The sequence below is a fragment of the Anolis carolinensis genome, chromosome 4 (genome assembly GCF_035594765.1).
Source record: "Anolis carolinensis isolate JA03-04 chromosome 4, rAnoCar3.1.pri, whole genome shotgun sequence".
In the NCBI taxonomy this organism is placed as follows: domain Eukaryota; kingdom Metazoa; phylum Chordata; class Lepidosauria; order Squamata; family Dactyloidae; genus Anolis; species Anolis carolinensis.
Window position 1 is genome coordinate 206,993,540 of NC_085844.1, and position 19,263 is coordinate 207,012,802.

General features: G+C 37.3%; 1 protein-coding gene across 3 annotated transcripts in view; it reads right to left on the reverse strand.

The window, feature by feature from the left end:
- Positions 1-19,263, reverse strand: part of st7l (suppression of tumorigenicity 7 like) — a 63,008-nt gene that overhangs the window by 14,623 nt on the left and 29,122 nt on the right. Inside the window, exons 11-15 of one of the 3 annotated variants that reach the window (XR_010005525.1) lie at positions 18,467-18,569; positions 7,654-7,804; positions 5,672-5,764; positions 3,067-3,206; positions 677-780 (exon numbers count right to left, since the gene is read on the reverse strand). Coding sequence is in view for 1 of the 3 variants with exons in the window: in XM_003220456.4 (XP_003220504.1) it covers positions 3,067-3,206; positions 5,672-5,764; positions 7,654-7,804; positions 18,467-18,569 (487 nt within the window). In the remaining 2 variants the exon portion in view is untranslated. Of the gene's footprint in view, positions 1-676; positions 781-3,066; positions 3,207-5,671; positions 5,765-7,653; positions 7,805-18,466; positions 18,570-19,263 lie in introns of those variants that run through there. The other 2 variants (XM_003220456.4, XR_010005526.1) reach the window with 2 other exon arrangements.

The window sequence follows — 19,263 nt, forward strand, 5'->3', positions numbered from 1 at the left end:
TAATGGTTGTTTTGAGTAACATGCATAATACAAAAGGGATTTGAGGCAATGCCATGTTATTTTCTGTCCCAATTTCTAGCAATCAGTATTTATTATCACTTTCAACAAGAATCTGCTTTGTTTGACTAAAGTTTGAAGGAATCCTACCCTGGAAAGTGCATGCATTTGTCTCCTCTAGAAACCATTTAGTCCTTTAATCTGAAATGTATTGTGATTCAGAGATTCAGAGGCCTGTGGCAACAAAGGAAACAGCTAGTGCTAGTTCGTGTACCTCCTAAGTTCTACAATGTGGTTCTGCAAAGGAGTCAGTTAAAATGGTTGGAAGGAAACATATAATAATTTGTGGGGGAGATGCCCATACAATCTGCACTTCCTAGTAACACTTGTCACTTTGATTTGATTTAACTTATTACAATAGTCAAGACACATTTTGGTGCCTCAGAAGTTAGGCTTGTTTCTGGGTATATTTGGTCTGCTGATTCCAAAGATGGCACCACTTTTCCTCTACCAGCTCTGGTTTTTTGAGATACAGAACATGCCCTACATCAGTCTTCACTCTGCTCACCCATAAAAATCAGGAAGATTTAATGTAGTGTTTAAATTTATATCTTTAAGCATGAAGGAAACATATTAAAAATTAAAAGAAATATGCACTATGTAAAAATCTACTTCATACCAGCTCTCCAGTCATTCGACACAGCATATTTAAGAAATAGAGTTGATGTGGTCTATCCAATCCAATTTTCTGAATCAGCGCCACAAATAATTCCAGGAACAGGCCTAAAAACCAAGACACCATGAATATTTTTTGTTGGGTTGTGTTATATATTACCATAAGACTTTGGTTAATACAATGCACACTGAAGTTCACAAGCTGTGGAGTGCATTAGTATAGAAAGAATGCTTCAGAATTATTTTTATTTCAAAAATAAAAAAAGATGAGAAGCATTTTTGAAGCAAAAAAGTTGGTTTATGAATTATTTATTTACTTTATTTACGAGTAATCTAAGCCTTGATCAATAACAGGGGCTTCGCTAATAGGCAAGGCCAACAGACCTTGTTTAGTGGGGAGTTCTGAGGGTGAGACCTAGAGTTCTCTTTCAGTGCCTATGTAGGACTGCTGAATATAGTTGATGAGGAAGCTGTTGCAGTCACCTACAACAGCTATGCATCACAGCCAGACGTTATAGGTAGCTGCATCTTCAGCAAGTGCAAGTTGGTGGACTTTCTCCACTCCACAATGCGGTTCTACAAAGGAGGCAGTTAAAATGACTATCCATCTTTCATTCTGCAGCAGACACACCTTTTAAAGTGTGCTGTAGCTGTCACAAACTGGAGAAAAGTCAGGAAAAAACAAGCCAAGAAAGATAGTTGGGCAGCAATATGGCTGCAATGGTTGGGGGGGGGGGGGAGAACGGAGGAGATCTGAACAGGAACTGAGCATATGCAAACCCTCAGCTGAAGAGATCTAGCTCTAGAACAGTGGTTCTCAACCTGTGGGTCCCCAAATGTTTTGGCCTTCAACTCCCAGAAATTCTAACAGCTGATAAACTGGCTGGAATTTCTGGGAGTTGTAGGCCAAAACACCTAGGGACACAACAGGTTGAGAACACTGAAGTTGCCAAAGATGGTCTGCACAAATTCCCATGTGTGTCACAGAAATCACAAAATGAAAATTAAGCTCACCAGAAGACTCCTGTGATATACCTCCAAAAGAAGAGGTTCTTGTTTCTTGCATCACTTCCAGACTATTGTGATAACTAGAGAAAATGCAAGTATATAGAAAAAAAACTCCCAAGTTTTCAAAGGGTTGTTTTCCCTATTTCTAGTCAGGATGTGTTTTGTATTTTTGGTTTAACAGTGATAATACAATATGTTGTCTCAGATTTGGTTGGAAGGATTTTGGGGGCAGGGGAAGGAGAAACATAACCAAGGGACAGGGGAAGAAGTAAAGCACAGACAGAGGGGAAGAGAAGAAAACTCAGAAACACCTTTTAATGCAGTGTTGCTTCTGTCAACAAATTTAAGGAAGGCCACATTAATTCATAAATAGCCAACTGAATTGGAACACACCACATGTGGAATTAAAATCTTAGTTATCTAGACTCACTTATTGGTTTCTAAAATATCAACAAATTAGATACCAAATACAAATAACGTATAGGAAAAGTCTGCAAGTTTTTCATAGTTCAATGTTTTACTCTGTCAGCATAGTACAGTATGCTGTTTTCTTCTCTAGAAATTGAAAAGAATAACGAATGTGGGAAGAAGCTGAAAAAAGGTAGGTAGGTAGGTAGGTAGGTAAATAACACTTCACAATGAGCAGCATCTAAATCACGGCTTCTTAAGTTACACGGTGTAGAGGATTGGCAGTTTTTTTCCTCTAATAGGTCAGGGACTGCAACCATATTTGTGTCCACTACCTACAACTGTTTCTTCTCCCTGGAAAGTTTTCAGTGACCAACACAGGTTTCATGAATCACCACTCTGAGCAGCACTAATCTAGACCATATTGTGCTACATACTAAATTACGCTGAAAGCAGATGTCTCCAAGTTTCCATCCAGTCTATGCACAAAACTTTCTTTGGTCAGCAACCAAGTCACATTAGTTCCCAAGAAAGATAGGCTACAACATTTTATGGTCTATAAGTGTAGGCTGTTTTCTTGTAATAAGACAGTAGGAGAATATTCATCCCTGCTTCTGAGCTGTAACCTAAATATTTCCATGCTATGAAGCACAAATCCTTAACTAATCGTTTTTAAAATCACAGAAACATTGCATATGGTTTACAGTAGCATAAGCAAAGCTCTCTTCAATTTAAGACGAAATATGTTTTATCTCAAATGCTTCATCTTAATCAGCGACAGGCATCTGCCAAAGAAAATTTGACATCTTTAGGACATGTCTTTAATAGGGGAAAATAAGGAACTGTGAATTATGTTGATACGTAGTTTTAGATATCTATAGTTCTGAATTAGATTCTAGAAGGCCACAGAAAAGGCTCTTAGTTTCTACATGATACACTCCAATCTTAAGCAGGCCCTGCAGTAGGAGTAATACTTACAGCTTTAGTAAAAATGACCATGAGTTCAGGAAATTGGTGTGTGAGGAGGGCTAACATTGCTGTAAAAGAGCACAGTCCTGCTGTAAAGTGGATGAAAAAAGGAAGCTCCTTCTGGGGATATACAGACACATCGTGAAATGCTGAAAGGTAAATAATAACAATTGTAATTGCTGGATATTATTATAGACATTTCAAGTATTCAGAGATGATTTTATAAATGCAGTGAATCAAACCAGTGTTTACAAACAACATTCCATGACACATATCTTTTGCATTGGCTTCTGATTTGATTCTAGATACAATAGCAGATCCTTCCTTATAAAAGGCTTAACAACCTGGGGCCAGGATACATGTGAAATATCAGCATGCCATATATATCCCATCAATAAAGGAGCAGGTCAAAGTCACCGTTTTGGAACTCTTTACAGTTCCATTTCCTGAGAGGAAATTCACATTCTACTCACCATTTTATGGTTTTAAATAAGGATCTAAATCTGTTTTCACACTCCTTTTAAAATATGTCTTGCTAACTTATCTTACATACTGCTCATTATTGGAAGACACTCTATGGATACTTTAGTAAATAAAATTATCCTGTATTGCTTCCTCAGGGATAACATCAGAACTTATAATAGTGCCTATGCTACTTTGGCACATGTAAAATACCAAGAGCTGCTCTATAAAGATTTTGCAACTACAGTAGAGTCTCACTTATCCAACATCCACTTATCCAATGTTCTGGATTATCCGACACATTTTTGTAGTCAATGTTTTCAATATATCATGATATTTTGGTGCTAAATTCATAAATACAGTAATTACTACGTAGCATTACTGTCTACTGGACTGCTTTTTCTGTCAAATTTGTTGTATAACATGATGTTTTGGTCTTAATTTGTAAAATCATAACCTATTTTGATGTTTAATAGGCTTTTTCTTAATCTCTCCTTATTATCCAACATATTTGCTTATCCAACATTCTGCCGGCCTGTTTATGTTGGATGAGACTCTACTGTATAGCCAAATTATGTTTTTTGAATCCATGTTCTGAAAACAAGAAAGAATGTGAATAACCTGATTTCAAAGAATCCTTACAAAGCTACAACACAGCTTAAAATATGACAAAAAACTTTAAGGATTCTGAACAGACAAAAAAATTGGAAAATCATCCCTTGCAAGATAGTCAACAGTTCAAGCCTCATTGGAGGTAAGATGTTTGTTCATTTTAAGAACAGATTAAAGTGACAGAATTTTTAAAATCTCAAAATTGTTCAAAGTTTGTAGCATTAAAAAGTGTTAAGGTAAGCTTTAAAAATACAAAACTATTCATAAATAAAATTAACACGAATGCGTGAATGATTTGTGTTGAAATGTCTGTATGCATAGTTTTTAATTACACGGAATCGCACAGCTTAGGGTTAGTCACAAGCTGAGGCATTCCTTGAGCAATATCCTGCCTGAGTGAGAAATGAGTAATTTAGAGCAGTCTGGGGGCAGATTTTAATTGCTTTTTAAATACAGCTTTTCAAGATTTTTTTTTTTTACCAAATTATATATATATATATGCAAGTTCTTGTGTGGCAGATGTGCCCCTTGGCTGCTTCAGTTATGAGAGCACTCCATGTACTTTACAAGTGAAGCACTCTCAAGATGCAGAAGTTAACACTTAAGGGAATCTCACCAGCACCTAGCATAAAACAAAATCTCATCATAATGTACAGGGTCTCCAAAACTCTTCCATTCAGCAACTGGTTGCTTGACCAAGGATCACTCATAGGACTACTATCAAGACCCTAATTTATTGTTATAGCAAATTAAAGAAGTATTATTTTATGATCTAATCAATGATGCAAACAAATAATCCTCAACAAAACCAAAAGATACAATATTAGTGGAAGAACGGACAAATTTGGCAGCTGATGTAAGGATTTTATAGACACTTTTAAAAAGATATTCTCAAAACCAATTTGAGAATATATAATTTGCATTGACACACTAGAAACATGAAAAAGGAAGCAACACAATTGTTTAAAAACAAACAAAAAAGTATAACTGACAATGTTTAGCAGGCTCAAAGTTGTTAACAAGATGCAACTAGAGCATACAGTCCAAAAAAGCCATCACACAGCTCTCATAAGACATGACGTCAGATTTTATTTGCGGTTACTGATTACAATGACCACATAAACATTTAATAATAGTGTCTTCCAAACAGTCAACTTTCAGAAGCCTAATTGTCAACCTCATTTTTATTAAGAATTTTACAGTGACCTAGTTTTAAATTCAACATTACAGACTCTGAGCTTTAGATCTTATATATCTCTTTTGCTGAATATGTTTCTATAAAAGAAGTAAGAAATAATGACTTGGGGAGATCACACCATGCAACTGTTACCACTGCATCCATCATATGTCATGTACTGCAATCTCCTCATAAGTCAAGCTACATTTCATTTCCATACTTCAGATAGGAAATGATTTTTGATATAGAAATTGATACCACCTGATGCTTAGAAGATTCAACTGATGAAACTGAAACCAGGAAAAAATCTTTGATTACCCATAGATAACGAAAGAAAGCATAGAAAATTGGAAAGTCACTTACTTGGTAATAATTCTCTGTCTGCTGTCTCTGTACAGCTGGGGTAGGGATAAAATAGATGGCCCTTTTCTAACGGATAAGGAATCATTCTAAACGCTGAGAAGAGGAAGAAATAAGAGATTTAGATACCAAACCCATATGATATCGATTTCACTGGTGGGCATATCTGTGTTGTTGGCCTAATAAAATTAATACCAAAAGGCTGGATTTTTGCATTTGTCTTATAGTCAACACAACTACTTATGACTTTAAGAATATTATTTTTGCCATAAAGCAGTGGAACCTAACAATGAAAAGAAGAGAATTTAAATAATGAGACTTTATATAATGAGATCATATCCTCCAACCAAAGGCAAAGCTGTGGCTTCTACTTACAAACTTGGTCTGATCCTGTGTCCAAATTAATCTCCAGCTCCAGCAATATTGAGGTGCTACTTGAGGAGCTCAGTATTCTCTTTTTTGTGAAGCGGTCTTTGAGCTTTGCATCAGATAGACACAATTTGAATTTTGAAAATGTTTATCATTCTTTGATTTTAATTATATCCTTGGGACATTATTCATTCGATTTTATTTCTATCCTGCCTTGGGACACAAGCTGTCATACAACATCAAAACAATGTAAACCCCAAAACCTAATGATAAAAAGTTAAAAGCTACTATTAAGAACCCCATATTAAAACATGCATGCTTTTGAACAGTGCAAAAACATATTAAAACAGTAACAATAAAGCACATCACTAATCCTTCTGTGGAGTCAGCTAGTTATCAAATATCAATTGAAATAAAAATACTTTATCTGTCAGCTGAAGGAAAGCAGAGAGGGAGCCATTCTTGCTTTTGATGGGAAAAAGTTCTACAACCAAGAAGGCTCTCTCCCATGTTTCCCCATGTGGGACTGTGTGCTGTTTCTTTTCTTCCTTTTCTGGATAAAGGTATATATAAATGTTTAAATAAATCAACAAACTATGCAAATGTTTGACCATTTTCATTTTGCAAATGTTCTAATCAAGTGCAAAACTAATTTAAATATGATTTCAACAATATCCAAGATGATTCTAATGATATTATTGATTTGACATCTCTTTCAATAACAATATCCATATAGAATTAAATAGGACAGATGCGAACCTTCTACATAAGCCAAACAGTGAATTAAACATCTTTGACTTCTTTGAAAAGCACTGCTGGAAGGCACAATAAAGATGTGAGATGACATATGCAGAAACTTTCTTTAAAGATACAAAGTTGTGTCATGAACATCAGCAAACGAATTCTCCGTTGCAACAGATCAGATTTAGCAAGAGTTTTTTGCCACTTGCATTCTAACCCCTTCTGAACAAAAGGGGAGGTGCAGAGATGGTGCCTGGAAGTTGTTGACAATTCAGCAGTAGCAGGAGTGCCAAAATGTATACATGTTTTAAAAGGTGTAACCTATGTATCACTTTTCAAAGTTTTAGGAACTCAATGGCATCATCTTGTGTAAACAGTAAAAGTTTAAAAAATAGAAATGTGGGACGACAGAATGGTGTTTTCCTTTTCAAAATTGACTGCTTTTATGTTTGTAAATTTTCTAAATAATTTAAAACTGTTTTAAATATAATGATTTAAATTGTTTTTAAAATGGTATTTCCTTTTGGAAAAAATGAGATGTAACGAAGAAGCATGAACAGGCAAGCATAATAAAAATGTATATGCACAGAAAACAATAACATGGGACAACAAAGATGTGAAAAAGCTTTTCCTTACCTGCACCTTCTAGGTATATGAAATATGAGTAAGAATGTATGCATTGCAACTATGGTTTCAACACTCTATCTTTATTGCAAAAATAACCTCAACATAGCTGCAAGGTAGCCTGAGAGATTACCCATCTGAACACAGTAACCTTGATTTTCAGGAATTTATTTCAAAAGATGGTTGTAAAAACAAAAGCAAAAAAAGGGAGAAAGAGAAATAAGCTTATGCAACTAATAAAATATACCTACTTCCTTCCCATGTGCAATGTAACAAATTAAGAGCACCCTCTATTCGCTTCCAATGTTGCAGATGGAAGAAAGCATATGCCACTGCTTCACTGTCTCCTCGTTTCAGAATGTGTTCTGGGGGTAAGATCAAGCTTTTCATTTCTAACAGATACTGAAAGAAAATGTATGAAGAAATATGTAAATACAATGTGACTGATTCTTTATATATAAGACTAGCTTTGCCCGGCCACGCGTTGCTGTGGCTTATGGGAATCCTTTGTTGGCCAGGTGGAATAGCAGTGAATAGCCTTGCAGTCTCTAAGCCTGGTCGTTTTCTGGAGTAACTGGAGCTTTTTGTTGTATGAACGTAGAGGCATGGATGAGGGGTTGTGCTGCCAAGTTTAGTGTTTCCGGGATGTGTAGTTTTGTTGTTTTGTCCTAGGCCAAAATTTCATTACCCTTTTATATATATATATATAGATATAGATTTCCTCAATATATCAAGTTTAACTTTGTACTTAATTTCCAGACAGCAAACCTTTGGTTGGGAAGAAGTGTAAAATGAGGCAAATTCACACTTGAGGTCACAACAGAGGCTAAATCAGATTGATATCAATTTTTAGTGAACAAATGCTTATTTTAGACTTTTGTATGCAAAGCTGTTACAGGAAGAAACAAGTACGCATTGAATATCCTTATCCAAAATGCTTGGGACCAAAAGTGTTTTGGAATATCTGTATTTGCACTGACATAATGTGATATCTCATGCACAATACAATTAGCAAATTAACAAGGTTGAAGTGGGATTGAAGATCTGTGAACACAGTGCCTTTCGCTTTGTCACAATTTTCATATCTGTCTTCAGTCTCTCTCTTCTCTTTGGGAAACTTGCCAGATGCATACTTCCATCTTGTGAACAAATGATCTGGAGAGCTGCCACTATCACCTTGAAGGTAGAAGCAAGTGTCTGATAACCTAAAGTTTTGGATTTTGAAGTCTTTTGGATTTCCAATTTAAAATGCTCCAGCTGTAATTACCAATGTAGACTAATTCAAAAGAAACAAGAACACTGCTACTTTTCGAACATCACCAATATGTTTAACTTTTATGTGATATAACTACTATGCTGGGTTCTAATAAAATAATTCCTAGAGACAATTTAAAAAGAAAAGACAGAGCATCAGAAAATACAAGCCTAGAAGAAATCAGTGAATGTTGCAATGATAGCAGAGTCCAGAAACTTTCCACTTCAGTAAAGGCAATATAACCACTGTAAATACAGCAAGTTGCTCCTTTCAGCTCTTTTAACTGATGGCAATTCTTTCTCCAGTGAGAAAGGCACACTTTGTAGATGCAGCTATCTCATCTGCAAAAATGCTTTTATTGACTTTTAAACCCCCCACTTCAAATGCAACTAGAATAGTCATAAAGTTTACCCAGCAGAATACATACAAAGAGAAGAAAATTATATCCTTGCAAAGCAATTAACTCCCACATTTGTGTGCAGAGCAGAACGGGATGAGAACAGAAGAAACAAGCAGCCAGTGAGCTGAAGTTGTAATAAAAGAATAAGTTTCAAGAAATGGGAAAATATGCGGCAGTCAGGGAGGCAAGAAAGACAATGGCTGAAGAACTATACTTTATGGATGGGTATGGCAGTTTCCACTTCACAGTGATTGGATATTCCAAAAAATAAGTTTAACAGGCAAATTTCTTTCTTTTTTTAAAAAAAGGTGATACATGCATATATGCTCAAAACCACATGCTTTTAGAAATCCTTCACTGTAAAATGGTATTTTTAAAGGTGTTAAAATCCCACCTTAAAGCTTTCCTTCAGGAAAATATCTAGAAGTTAACATTAACTGAATGAATTTCTAGAACTTGCCTATGAATCGACCTGTTTCACTCAATAACGTCCAGTATTAATCCTATCCTTGATCATTGTGGCCAATAATTCTACCAACTCTCCACAAAATTGTAAGAATGCAGCCAACTTGCCGATTTATTTCAGCAGATGCCACAAACCATGAGATTATTTACTAATCCAGTTTAGGAGACTTAACTTTTCCTATTCAGATTCTTGAAGGAATGTAGCCAAGGTTGTGCCCTGGTCAAATAAAGTATGTTTAATGCCTGGCTAGGTTCTTCTCCTGGTGTCTTGGGGCTACTTCTGGGAGGGCAATATTCTTACTAATCCCATTTAATCCTCTTTGACAATTTTTTTTAACACAGTAAAGGATCGCTCACACAAGGCCATTGTGGGAAAATGGTCTCAAATATCTGACCTCTGACATGATTCCTCATGGTCTGTGCAATTACTAGTTTGGTGTTGAACTAGGTTTCATAAATATGAGAAGAGAAAGTTGCAACAATAGTAATAATTGAAGTAAATTAATATCTCATCTTGTAGAATCACTTCAACTCAGGGGTTCAAGTATGTTTTTGAGCATTATTACATGGAGAAAAAAATCAATGGTAATTATAGAATTATTTTAAAATTAATTTTAAACCCTTTAGGTAAACCCTTTCCCCTGATGTTAAGTCCAGTCGTGTCCAACTCTGGGGATTTGTGCTCATCTCCATTTCTATGCCAAAGAGCTGGCGTTGTCCGTAGACACCTCCAAGGTCATGTGGCTGGCATGACTGATTGGAGCACCGTTACCTTCCCACCGGAGCGGTACCTATTGATCTACTCACATTTGCATGTTTCTGAACTGCTAGGTTGGCAGAACCTGGAGCTAACAGTGGGCGCTCCCTTTACATAGCTATAAATTGTCTTCATTAAAATTCAATATTTTACATATGAAATGAAAATGTTAAAACTAAAGTTGTATCTCTCTCCACCACCCAGCTCCAGTGATTTTATCACATCTCAGGATTTACCTTAACATTTGTTCCTATCTCCACTACTTGTTTTGGAATGTGAGACAAAATGGAAGATATAGAGAAGTTCTCCTTCGTGGATTTCATTCCCAACTAGGCACAATATTTGATGTTGATTTTTGAATCCAAGGTCAGCTGGCCTTTACTGCCTTTTTGCCACTAATCGATTACCGGTAAGTTAGAGACAAGGTATTAACTATTCACCTGTGTCTTCCACAGCAATTTTACACAAACATTACTGGAGTTAAGATTGATTTCATTCTGCCTTTGTGTGTGTGTGTGTGTGTGTATGTATATGTATGTATGTATGTATATGTGTGTGTGTGTGTAGGAGAGATTACATCTTTTGGCTGTAATTTAAAAAAATTCTCACTTAAAAGCTGTTCTATTTAAAGTAAAAAAATTGTCCAAAACAATGTCTGTTTCTGCCTTATTCAACTGAATACTTTATCTTTAGGTTCACCACACATTACCTGGAAAGGAATAATTTCATCTTGTTTAGATCAATTTATTTATGTGTACACATTAAAGTGCATTATCCATTATCACTTTAAAACTGAGAATATAACTTGCAATAAGACTGGCCTCTTATCTCAAGGTAAAAAAACTATGTTTAACACTCCACTGTCTTCTCTCTCCCACCATCTCTTGTCATCAGGAAGTTGTAGTAATACAAATGCTTTCTTCAAGATATAATTACCATAAAGGAAGATAAAATTATTGAAAACATGAGGCACTTATTTTCTTGGTAACATATATACTAGTCAGTGTCACTGAAAAAGACAGCCCAAACATATTAAACTCCTTCAAGACACAGGAGCTCTGAGGCAGCTGAAAAGACACACACCTCTTAGATAATGATAATACATTATAATCTTCTCCCCTTAAGGCAAAAGGCTGAAGAAAAATCTGTCTGAGACTGTCTGAAATGAACTTGCTGTGCTCTTGATCAGTCATGCAGGCAAGGAGCAAATTCTCTCAGCAATTAGCTCTCCCAGTGCACATTCTATCAGACTGGACAGGCAGACAGAAGACTGCATGGATAAATTCAAACCTTCAAGGCAAGAGCCATTTGGATGCTCTGATTATCAGAAGAGGATTAGGTGCAGGGATAAGCCATCCTTCTACTATCAAGACTGCCAGGGCCATGTATCATCAGTGTCAAGAATGTGCAGAGCTGTATGGGTCGAAGTTCCAATTATATGCATTCATTTGGTAAGAAGCTTGCTCTAATGTAAACTTTACCAAGAGTAGCAAGAAGAATTTCTTAGTTATTATGACTAATGAAAGGATATGGAAATAAATGTTTTAAAGGTTATCTTAGAAGTGCAGTGGGGGAGGGGGAGAAAAAGTAAACAATGACATCATCCTACAAACCTTAGTGTTTCAGGAAAAGCAATAAAAATGAAATGCACGGACATAGGATGGATGACACCTGCCTTGAAAACAATCATAATGAATATTTAAATAAAAAGTTCAAAACACAGAATCATACAGTTGAAAAGGGACCACGAAGGCAATTATGTCTAAACTCCTGCCATGAAAAATGAATAACGAAAGCATGATGCCCATACAACCTCTGTTTTAAGATCTCCAGAGAAAGGGAAATCACTACATTCTGAGTCCCTCACCCTCTGATACAGTCTATCCAATGCCTGAACAATCTTATGGTCAATATGTTCTTTTTAACGTTTAGCTGGAATTTCTTTTCTTGTAATCCGAATCCATTGGTTCATGTTCTAATCTACCAGAAAACAAGCTTGCTCCATTTTCTGCATGGCATTATATATTTAAAGATGACTATTGTGCCACCTCTCCCAATTTTTCCCCCCAAGCCAAACATACCCAGCTCCCTCTGACATTCCTTATAAGGCTTGGTTTCCAGACCCTTGATCATATTGGTTACTTACTTCAGATATGATAAAGCTTGTTAGTATCTTGCTTGTTTGGGTGCTTAGTCCCGGGTACAATACTCCTTTGTGAGCTCTGACCAAAGGAAAATAGAGTGGCACTACTACATGAATATGGTTCTCAGTGAGTTACTAGGGGGTGAGAGAGGTGCGGATTATACCAGGTGACACCAAAATGACTGTCTATACATTTTTTTGTGCAGTATTTCAATATAAATTTAATATTTTAACTATAACCACAGAAGCATTTTTCATAAGGCCAGTTTACATGTACTTTTCATGCACTCTGGGTCAGAGCTGTCACGATTACCCAATTACAATGACACTTCATATCTCTTGATTTTGTTTAAATGTGGTACAGGTATGTGTCATTATTTTTGTTGCTGCTTAATTTTTTATGGTTGCAGATTTTGTCATTATATACAGTAAGATGTGAAAAATTATTATGATTAATATTACAGTAGAGTCTCACTTATCCAACATAAACGGGCCGGCAGAATGTTGGATAAGCGAATATGTTGGATAATAAGGAGGGATTAAGGAAAAGCCTATTAAACATCAAATTAGGTTATGATTTTACAAATTAAGCACCAAAACATCATGTTATACAACAAATTTGACAGAAAAAGTAGTTCAATATGCAGTAATGCTATGTAGTAATTACTGTATTTATGAATTTAGCACCAAAATATCACGATATATTGAAAACATTGACTACAAAAATGCGTTGGATAATCCAGAATGTTGGATACGCGGGTCTTGGATAAGTGGGACTCTACTGTAGTTTAAAACACACTACAAAGGATTCTGTATGATTTAATATTGGAGGCGGTCCATGGAGTGGACTCCATGATTTACGACACTGGATGACACAAATCCTGGTCATGCACTGCTGGTACTTGCATCTGGATTATAAGAAGGAAAAGAAAGAGACTATAAAGCAGTGATACCCAAGTGGGCGCTACCGCCCCCTGATGGGTGCTGCAGCGATCCAGGGGGGCAATGCTGGCACCTATTAGGACACGGGCGAGGCCAGGGGAGGGGCGGGGCCTCTTCCCAAGTGCCGGAGACAGGGCTGAGCACCTGAGGCACCTGTTAGGACACGGGGCAGAGCTAGAGTGGGCGTGGCTTCTTCCCAAGACCCTGAATACAGGGCTGAGAATCTATACCTCTCCTGAGGCGCTTGTTGGGACAAGAGAGCAGAGCTAGGGAAGGGGGCGAGGCCTATAAGAGCCAGAGACAGGGCTGAGCCTCTATATTTCTCCTGAGAGGCCTTTTAGGATTAAAGGGCGGGGCTGGGGCGGGGCCTCTTCCCAAGAGCGCGAGACAGGGCTGAGCCTCTGTATACCTCCCCTGAGGCACTTGTTAGAACACGGGGCGGGGTATAGAGGTTCAGCCCCATCAGGCACTTGGGAAGAGGTCCTGCCCCCTCCTCTAGCCCTGCCCCCTGTGTCCTGGCAAGCACCACAGGACAGGGATAGCTCAGCCCTGCCTCAGAACTCATAACTCTGCCCATCCCAGTCCTGGCCGCCCATTTGTGGCCCCGCCCACCTCCCCTCCCCCTCCCAGCCCTGCATCTTGGACTAGGGGAGAGGCTCTTGAGCAGGAGCCATGCCCACCCCTCTAAGCCACACCCCGCTTTCCAGGGGTGCTGAGTAATATTTTTTCTGGAAAGGGGGCGGTAGGCCAAATAAGTTTGGGAACCACTGCTATAAAGGTTAATTTTCCTTAGCTGACTTTATGAAGGTGGGTCATACTGGCCCACCTCCTCACAACCCCCTACCACCCAGGGTCATCTGAAAAAAAAATGGTGTATCCAGATTAGTTCATTTTGAAATTACAGATGCAAACAAAAGGATGGAACTAACATATTAGCTCAAGTACATTTCAGAAAACCCATCTGTTTCTTATTGTCTGTTTTATCAGATATATCTGGTTTTCAACTGGATAAAATTCTACATGCCAGACATTTAGAAAAAGCTTCAACTTCCTAGGAGATCAAGAAACTGCTCCATTAACAACTGTATTCTGTAAAAAGCTAATAAAAGCAAATAGAAAGAAATTATTCCCTAGAGAGGTGGAGCTTTTGTTTTATACATACAGTACTTTTATATCCAATACTGTATACTTCTGACTGCTTACTAATGAAGCTTTCCAAAATAATGCTGATATAATCATTTTTTCCTAGCCAGTTACTCTGTTCTCATGGTTCTCAAACTAGTAGGTGGGTCTCCCTAAGGAAGCAAGCACATTACTAGGAATATTACTTATCCCATGTCCCTTCATTGTATCTTATAATATATTTTCTTGTCCAAACTCATGAAATAGCATCAGCTTGCCTTTTATTCACTTGGAAATCAAAGAAATGGGAACAGCCTCTGGCTAGGGAATCACTAGTGATTTTGTGAGAAGGAGATTCCTAACACTACTTTGATAAGCCAACTTTGTCATTAGTTAAGAAACTCAAAAACAGCCAACAGGAGAGATGTGAATATGTTCACTACTCTTAATAGTATATAAGAAAACTTTTCATAAAGGTCAGAGCTTATGATGGTTTGGAAGGTAAAGGTTTTCCCTTGACATTAAGTCTAGTCGTGTCCAACTTGGGGGTTGGTGCTCATCTCCATTTCTAAGCTGAAGAGTCGGAGTTGTCCATACACACCTCCAAGGTCATGTGGCTGGCATGACTGCATGGAGCACCGTTACCTTCCTGCAGGAGCAGTACCTATTGATCTACTCACATTTGCATGTTATCGAACTGCTAGGTTGACAGAAGCTGGGGCTAACAGCAGGGGCTCACCCCGACCCCGGATTCGAACTGCCAACCTTTCTGTCAACAAGTTCAGCAGCTCAGAGGTTTAACCCATTGCGCTACCAGGGGTCTGATGGTTTGGAAAGAGAGCAGTAATGTCTTCTAACAAATGTAATAAAGTTTTAAAATAAATGCCATCTGAAATTAACTAACAGCATCAATTCAGAAATAAAAATCTGGCACAAAAACCAGCTGAAAACACTTGTTGTTAGATGAGGATGCAATAACTGAAACAAAAAATAAATTGGTAAAACAAATTGAAAAGTCAGCTTTAGCAATATTGATTTTTCATATTAAGTATTATATTCTTCAATTGAGCAGCCAGGTATAGATGTACTGTGTTTGAACACACACTGGTTTGACAGGTGTTCACTTTTTAGCATTTTGAGTTTATGAATATTATGATAACTGCGTATAGAATTTTAATAACTATTTGCTGCCTCAAGTATCTTATTAGGAGAGTGGAACTTTGTTATCTACTTTGTAATTGTTATTTATTGTCTATTTTAATTGTATAGTTGTATCTGTTTTAATATTGTCTCTCAATTGCTGACTATGTAATGGATGTTGTTACTTTGACTGGAAACCGCCCTGAGTCCCCTCGGGGAGATAGGGCGGTATATAAATATATTATTATTATTATTATTGACACAACGACATTGTATGACACAGCAAACAAGATAGATATGCTGGATTTCGTTTCACAAAATCACAAGTCGAACACTTCCCAAGTGTCTAGGACTGTGTGATGTATTTTCGGATGATGCGTGCAGATCCCAGTAAGGTGGCCTTTTGCAGTTGGCAGATCGTAATTTTGTCAATGTCTATTGTTTCCAAATGCCGGCTGAGATCTTTTGGCACGGCACCCATTGTGCCCATCACCACCGGGACCACCTGCACTGGTTTCTGCCAGAGTCTTTGAAGTTCAATCTTAAGGTCCTGATAGCGGCTGAGTTTTTCCTGTTGTTTTTCTTCAATGCGACTGTCACCTGGGATGGCAACATCAATGATCCAAACCTTGTTCTTTTCCACAACTGTGATGTCTGGTGTGTTGTGTTCCAGAACTTTGTCAGTCTGGATTCGGAAGTCCCACAGTATCTTTGCGTGTTCATTTTCCACAACCTTTGCAGGTTTGTGATCCCACCAGTTCTTAACTGCAGGGAGGTGAGACTTGAGGCATAGGTTCCAATGAATCATTTGGGCCACACAGTTGTGCCTCTGTTTGTAGTCTGTCTGTGCAATTTTCTTACAGCAGCTGAGGATATGATCAATGGTTTCATCGGTTTCCTTGCACAGTCTGCACTTTGGGTCATCAGCTGATTTTTCGATCTTGGCCTTAATTGCATTTGTTCTGATGGCTTGCTCCTGGGCGGCAAGGATCAGGCCTTCTGTCTCCTTCTTCAGGGTCCCATTCGTGAGCCAGAGCCAGGTCTTCTCTTTATCAGCTTTTCCTTCAATTTTGTCAAGGAACTTTCCATGCAGTGTTTTGTTGTGCCAGCTGTCAGCTCTAGTTTGTAGTGCGGTTTTCTTGTACTGGTTTTTTGTCTGCTGTGCTTTGAGGAGTTTCTGATTTTTGAATTATTGAATTATTATTATTAATTATTATTATTATTATTATGTAGTGTATAAGAAGGTCTGTCAATGATGAATATAATAATAACTTGAATGATAACTATTTTAGAATAGGATATGGAAAGGAAATTAACTGGACAAATGTACTGATTCAGAACTACTAGTGGTGTGGTTTGCTATAAGCATGCTAATGTTAACTCAGCAGTGCCATCTGGAGTCAGTGGGACTTTGTATGCCATAGTGAAGCCTGAATAGATATAAATTTTTAGTTTTATCTCCGAATAACATCCAGAAATTAAATTCTTTTCCATATAGCTGGATTGAGTTGGATTCATTTAACTCTACTGACATGCATGTGCAAAATATTTAAGGCCTATTCTAAATAATTGCCACATTGGCTGGCTGGATGTCTGACATTATTAGAAGAGAACACTGTACCACTGGATAAATCATTCAATCCCTTCAATAACCTGGCATCAATGGACTCCAATAAATTGCCATATGTCCTCTCAAAGCTTATGTCTCTGCAGAGAACTACATGGCATAGATTCATACTATGCTCTGAATCTTATTCTTAGTCCAAAGCAGAGAGATCCACTAAATTAGTGATATGTTCAGAAAATGCAAATTCATCATGTTGCTATTAATTTATCAGGTCTACTCTATCTAGCACTGATAATGCAACTTAGAACTCCAAAACCTGACATACTACAGTATTTAAGTAGATACCAGATAACCAAGGCTCTTTCACACTGCCCTGTTAGGATACTGATTTAATTTTAAATGCTATGGCTACATCCCAGAGCTTGTGGATTGGTGAGGCATTAAGAGCTCTCTGATTAGGAATTTGGAATACCTTTCACTAAACAGCAAATCCCAGGATTTTTAATGCTTGAAATCATTGCAGGACAGCATTAAAAGTAGATAGTGTGAAGCAGGCAAATTTTTCAGTGTATTTTATTTACATCTTATAGACTCTGGCCAGTGAAATCAAAACATGTTTCTCTTTTTAAATCTTTACCTCAATAGAACTAAGTTGTAGAGATAACAACTTGTCAGAAAAGCTTACAAAAATCCACAATCATCTCAACAAACTAGGATGTGATAAAACATATAAACTGTCTGGTTAACAGTGTATTATAATTTACTTCAGGGTAATCTTTATAGAGGACCTAATGTTCCACTAGAGGCAACATTTAGTTTGTAAAAGAGGCACATTGAGTGATACATTTTATTTTAAATTATTTGGATTAGAAACAAAGTAACTAAACTTCCATGCAATTTTAAAATATGATAGCAAATTGTATTTGCTTAAATAATGCAAACTCATGTCCTTTCTTTCTTTCTTTCTTTGCTCTTTCCACTCAGGTAACCTTACTTCCAGTTTTAGAGCTCATTCAGAGTAGTCAACATTTTGGTGAAGCATAACTACTTGCCCTGTCACAACAAACACTTCTTCTCTGCAAGTGCCTGTCGCCACACTTGCCTTACAGGGCAGACACAACACAGGATCCTCAATGCTTTCTTAGTCATTACGTGTAGTTCAGTCTTAAATGTGACATATGTAAAGAAGCATTCAAAATAAGGATCTTCTGGCTCAAACACAAATAGGTAGCTGAATTAGCTTGTTTTACTGGGGACATTAACACATACTTACCTTTGGTACATGAGGGTTAAATTCAACTGCCCTGTGAATTGCCTCTACAGCACTGATTTCTGCTGTGCTAAGCCCTCTTCTAGAGGCTGTTTCTGGCGAGAACCTGCAACAATATCCAAAAACCGGTTACATTACTTAAAGCAAGGCAAAGAATAATTGAGCCTTTCACAAAGGTAAACATTAGAAAAAAATTGGGAACCAAAGTTCAATTAGGCTGATATGCTAAGGTCACAGGAATTTGATCCCATAGGCTAAGTAAAATATGTCCTTTCAGAAACAATGAAGTGCTCATCACTTTATATTTGAATCTCAAATACAAAGGAAAGCAAAACTATAGCCTGATGTGGATGAAATTCTGCAAACACCCTAAGGAAAGAAGTGCCTGCCTACACTGAAGTGTTCACACTGACTCTATAACTGGCAGTGGCACCAGCAACCTCTTACACAGAATGGTAACAGGCAGAAAAAGCAGGTTACCTTTTCGGTATTTTTTAATCTAACTAACCCTAACCTCTAGAAAACAAATTACAGGCAGTCCCCAAGCTACAAATAAGACAGGTTCTGTAGGTTTGTTCTTAAGTTAAATTTATATGTAAGTCAGAAAAGGTACATTTTAAGTGTACATTTTTAAGTGTAACTCGAATTAAATAAATAAATATTCGCTTTGGATAGCACAGGGAAGGGGGTTAACACCACTGTGCTGTCTGAACCCCTGTTCAGAATTATTATTATTTCAATTATTATAATTTATACCCTGCTTTCTCTCTCCCACAGGAGACTCAAAGCGGCTTAATATA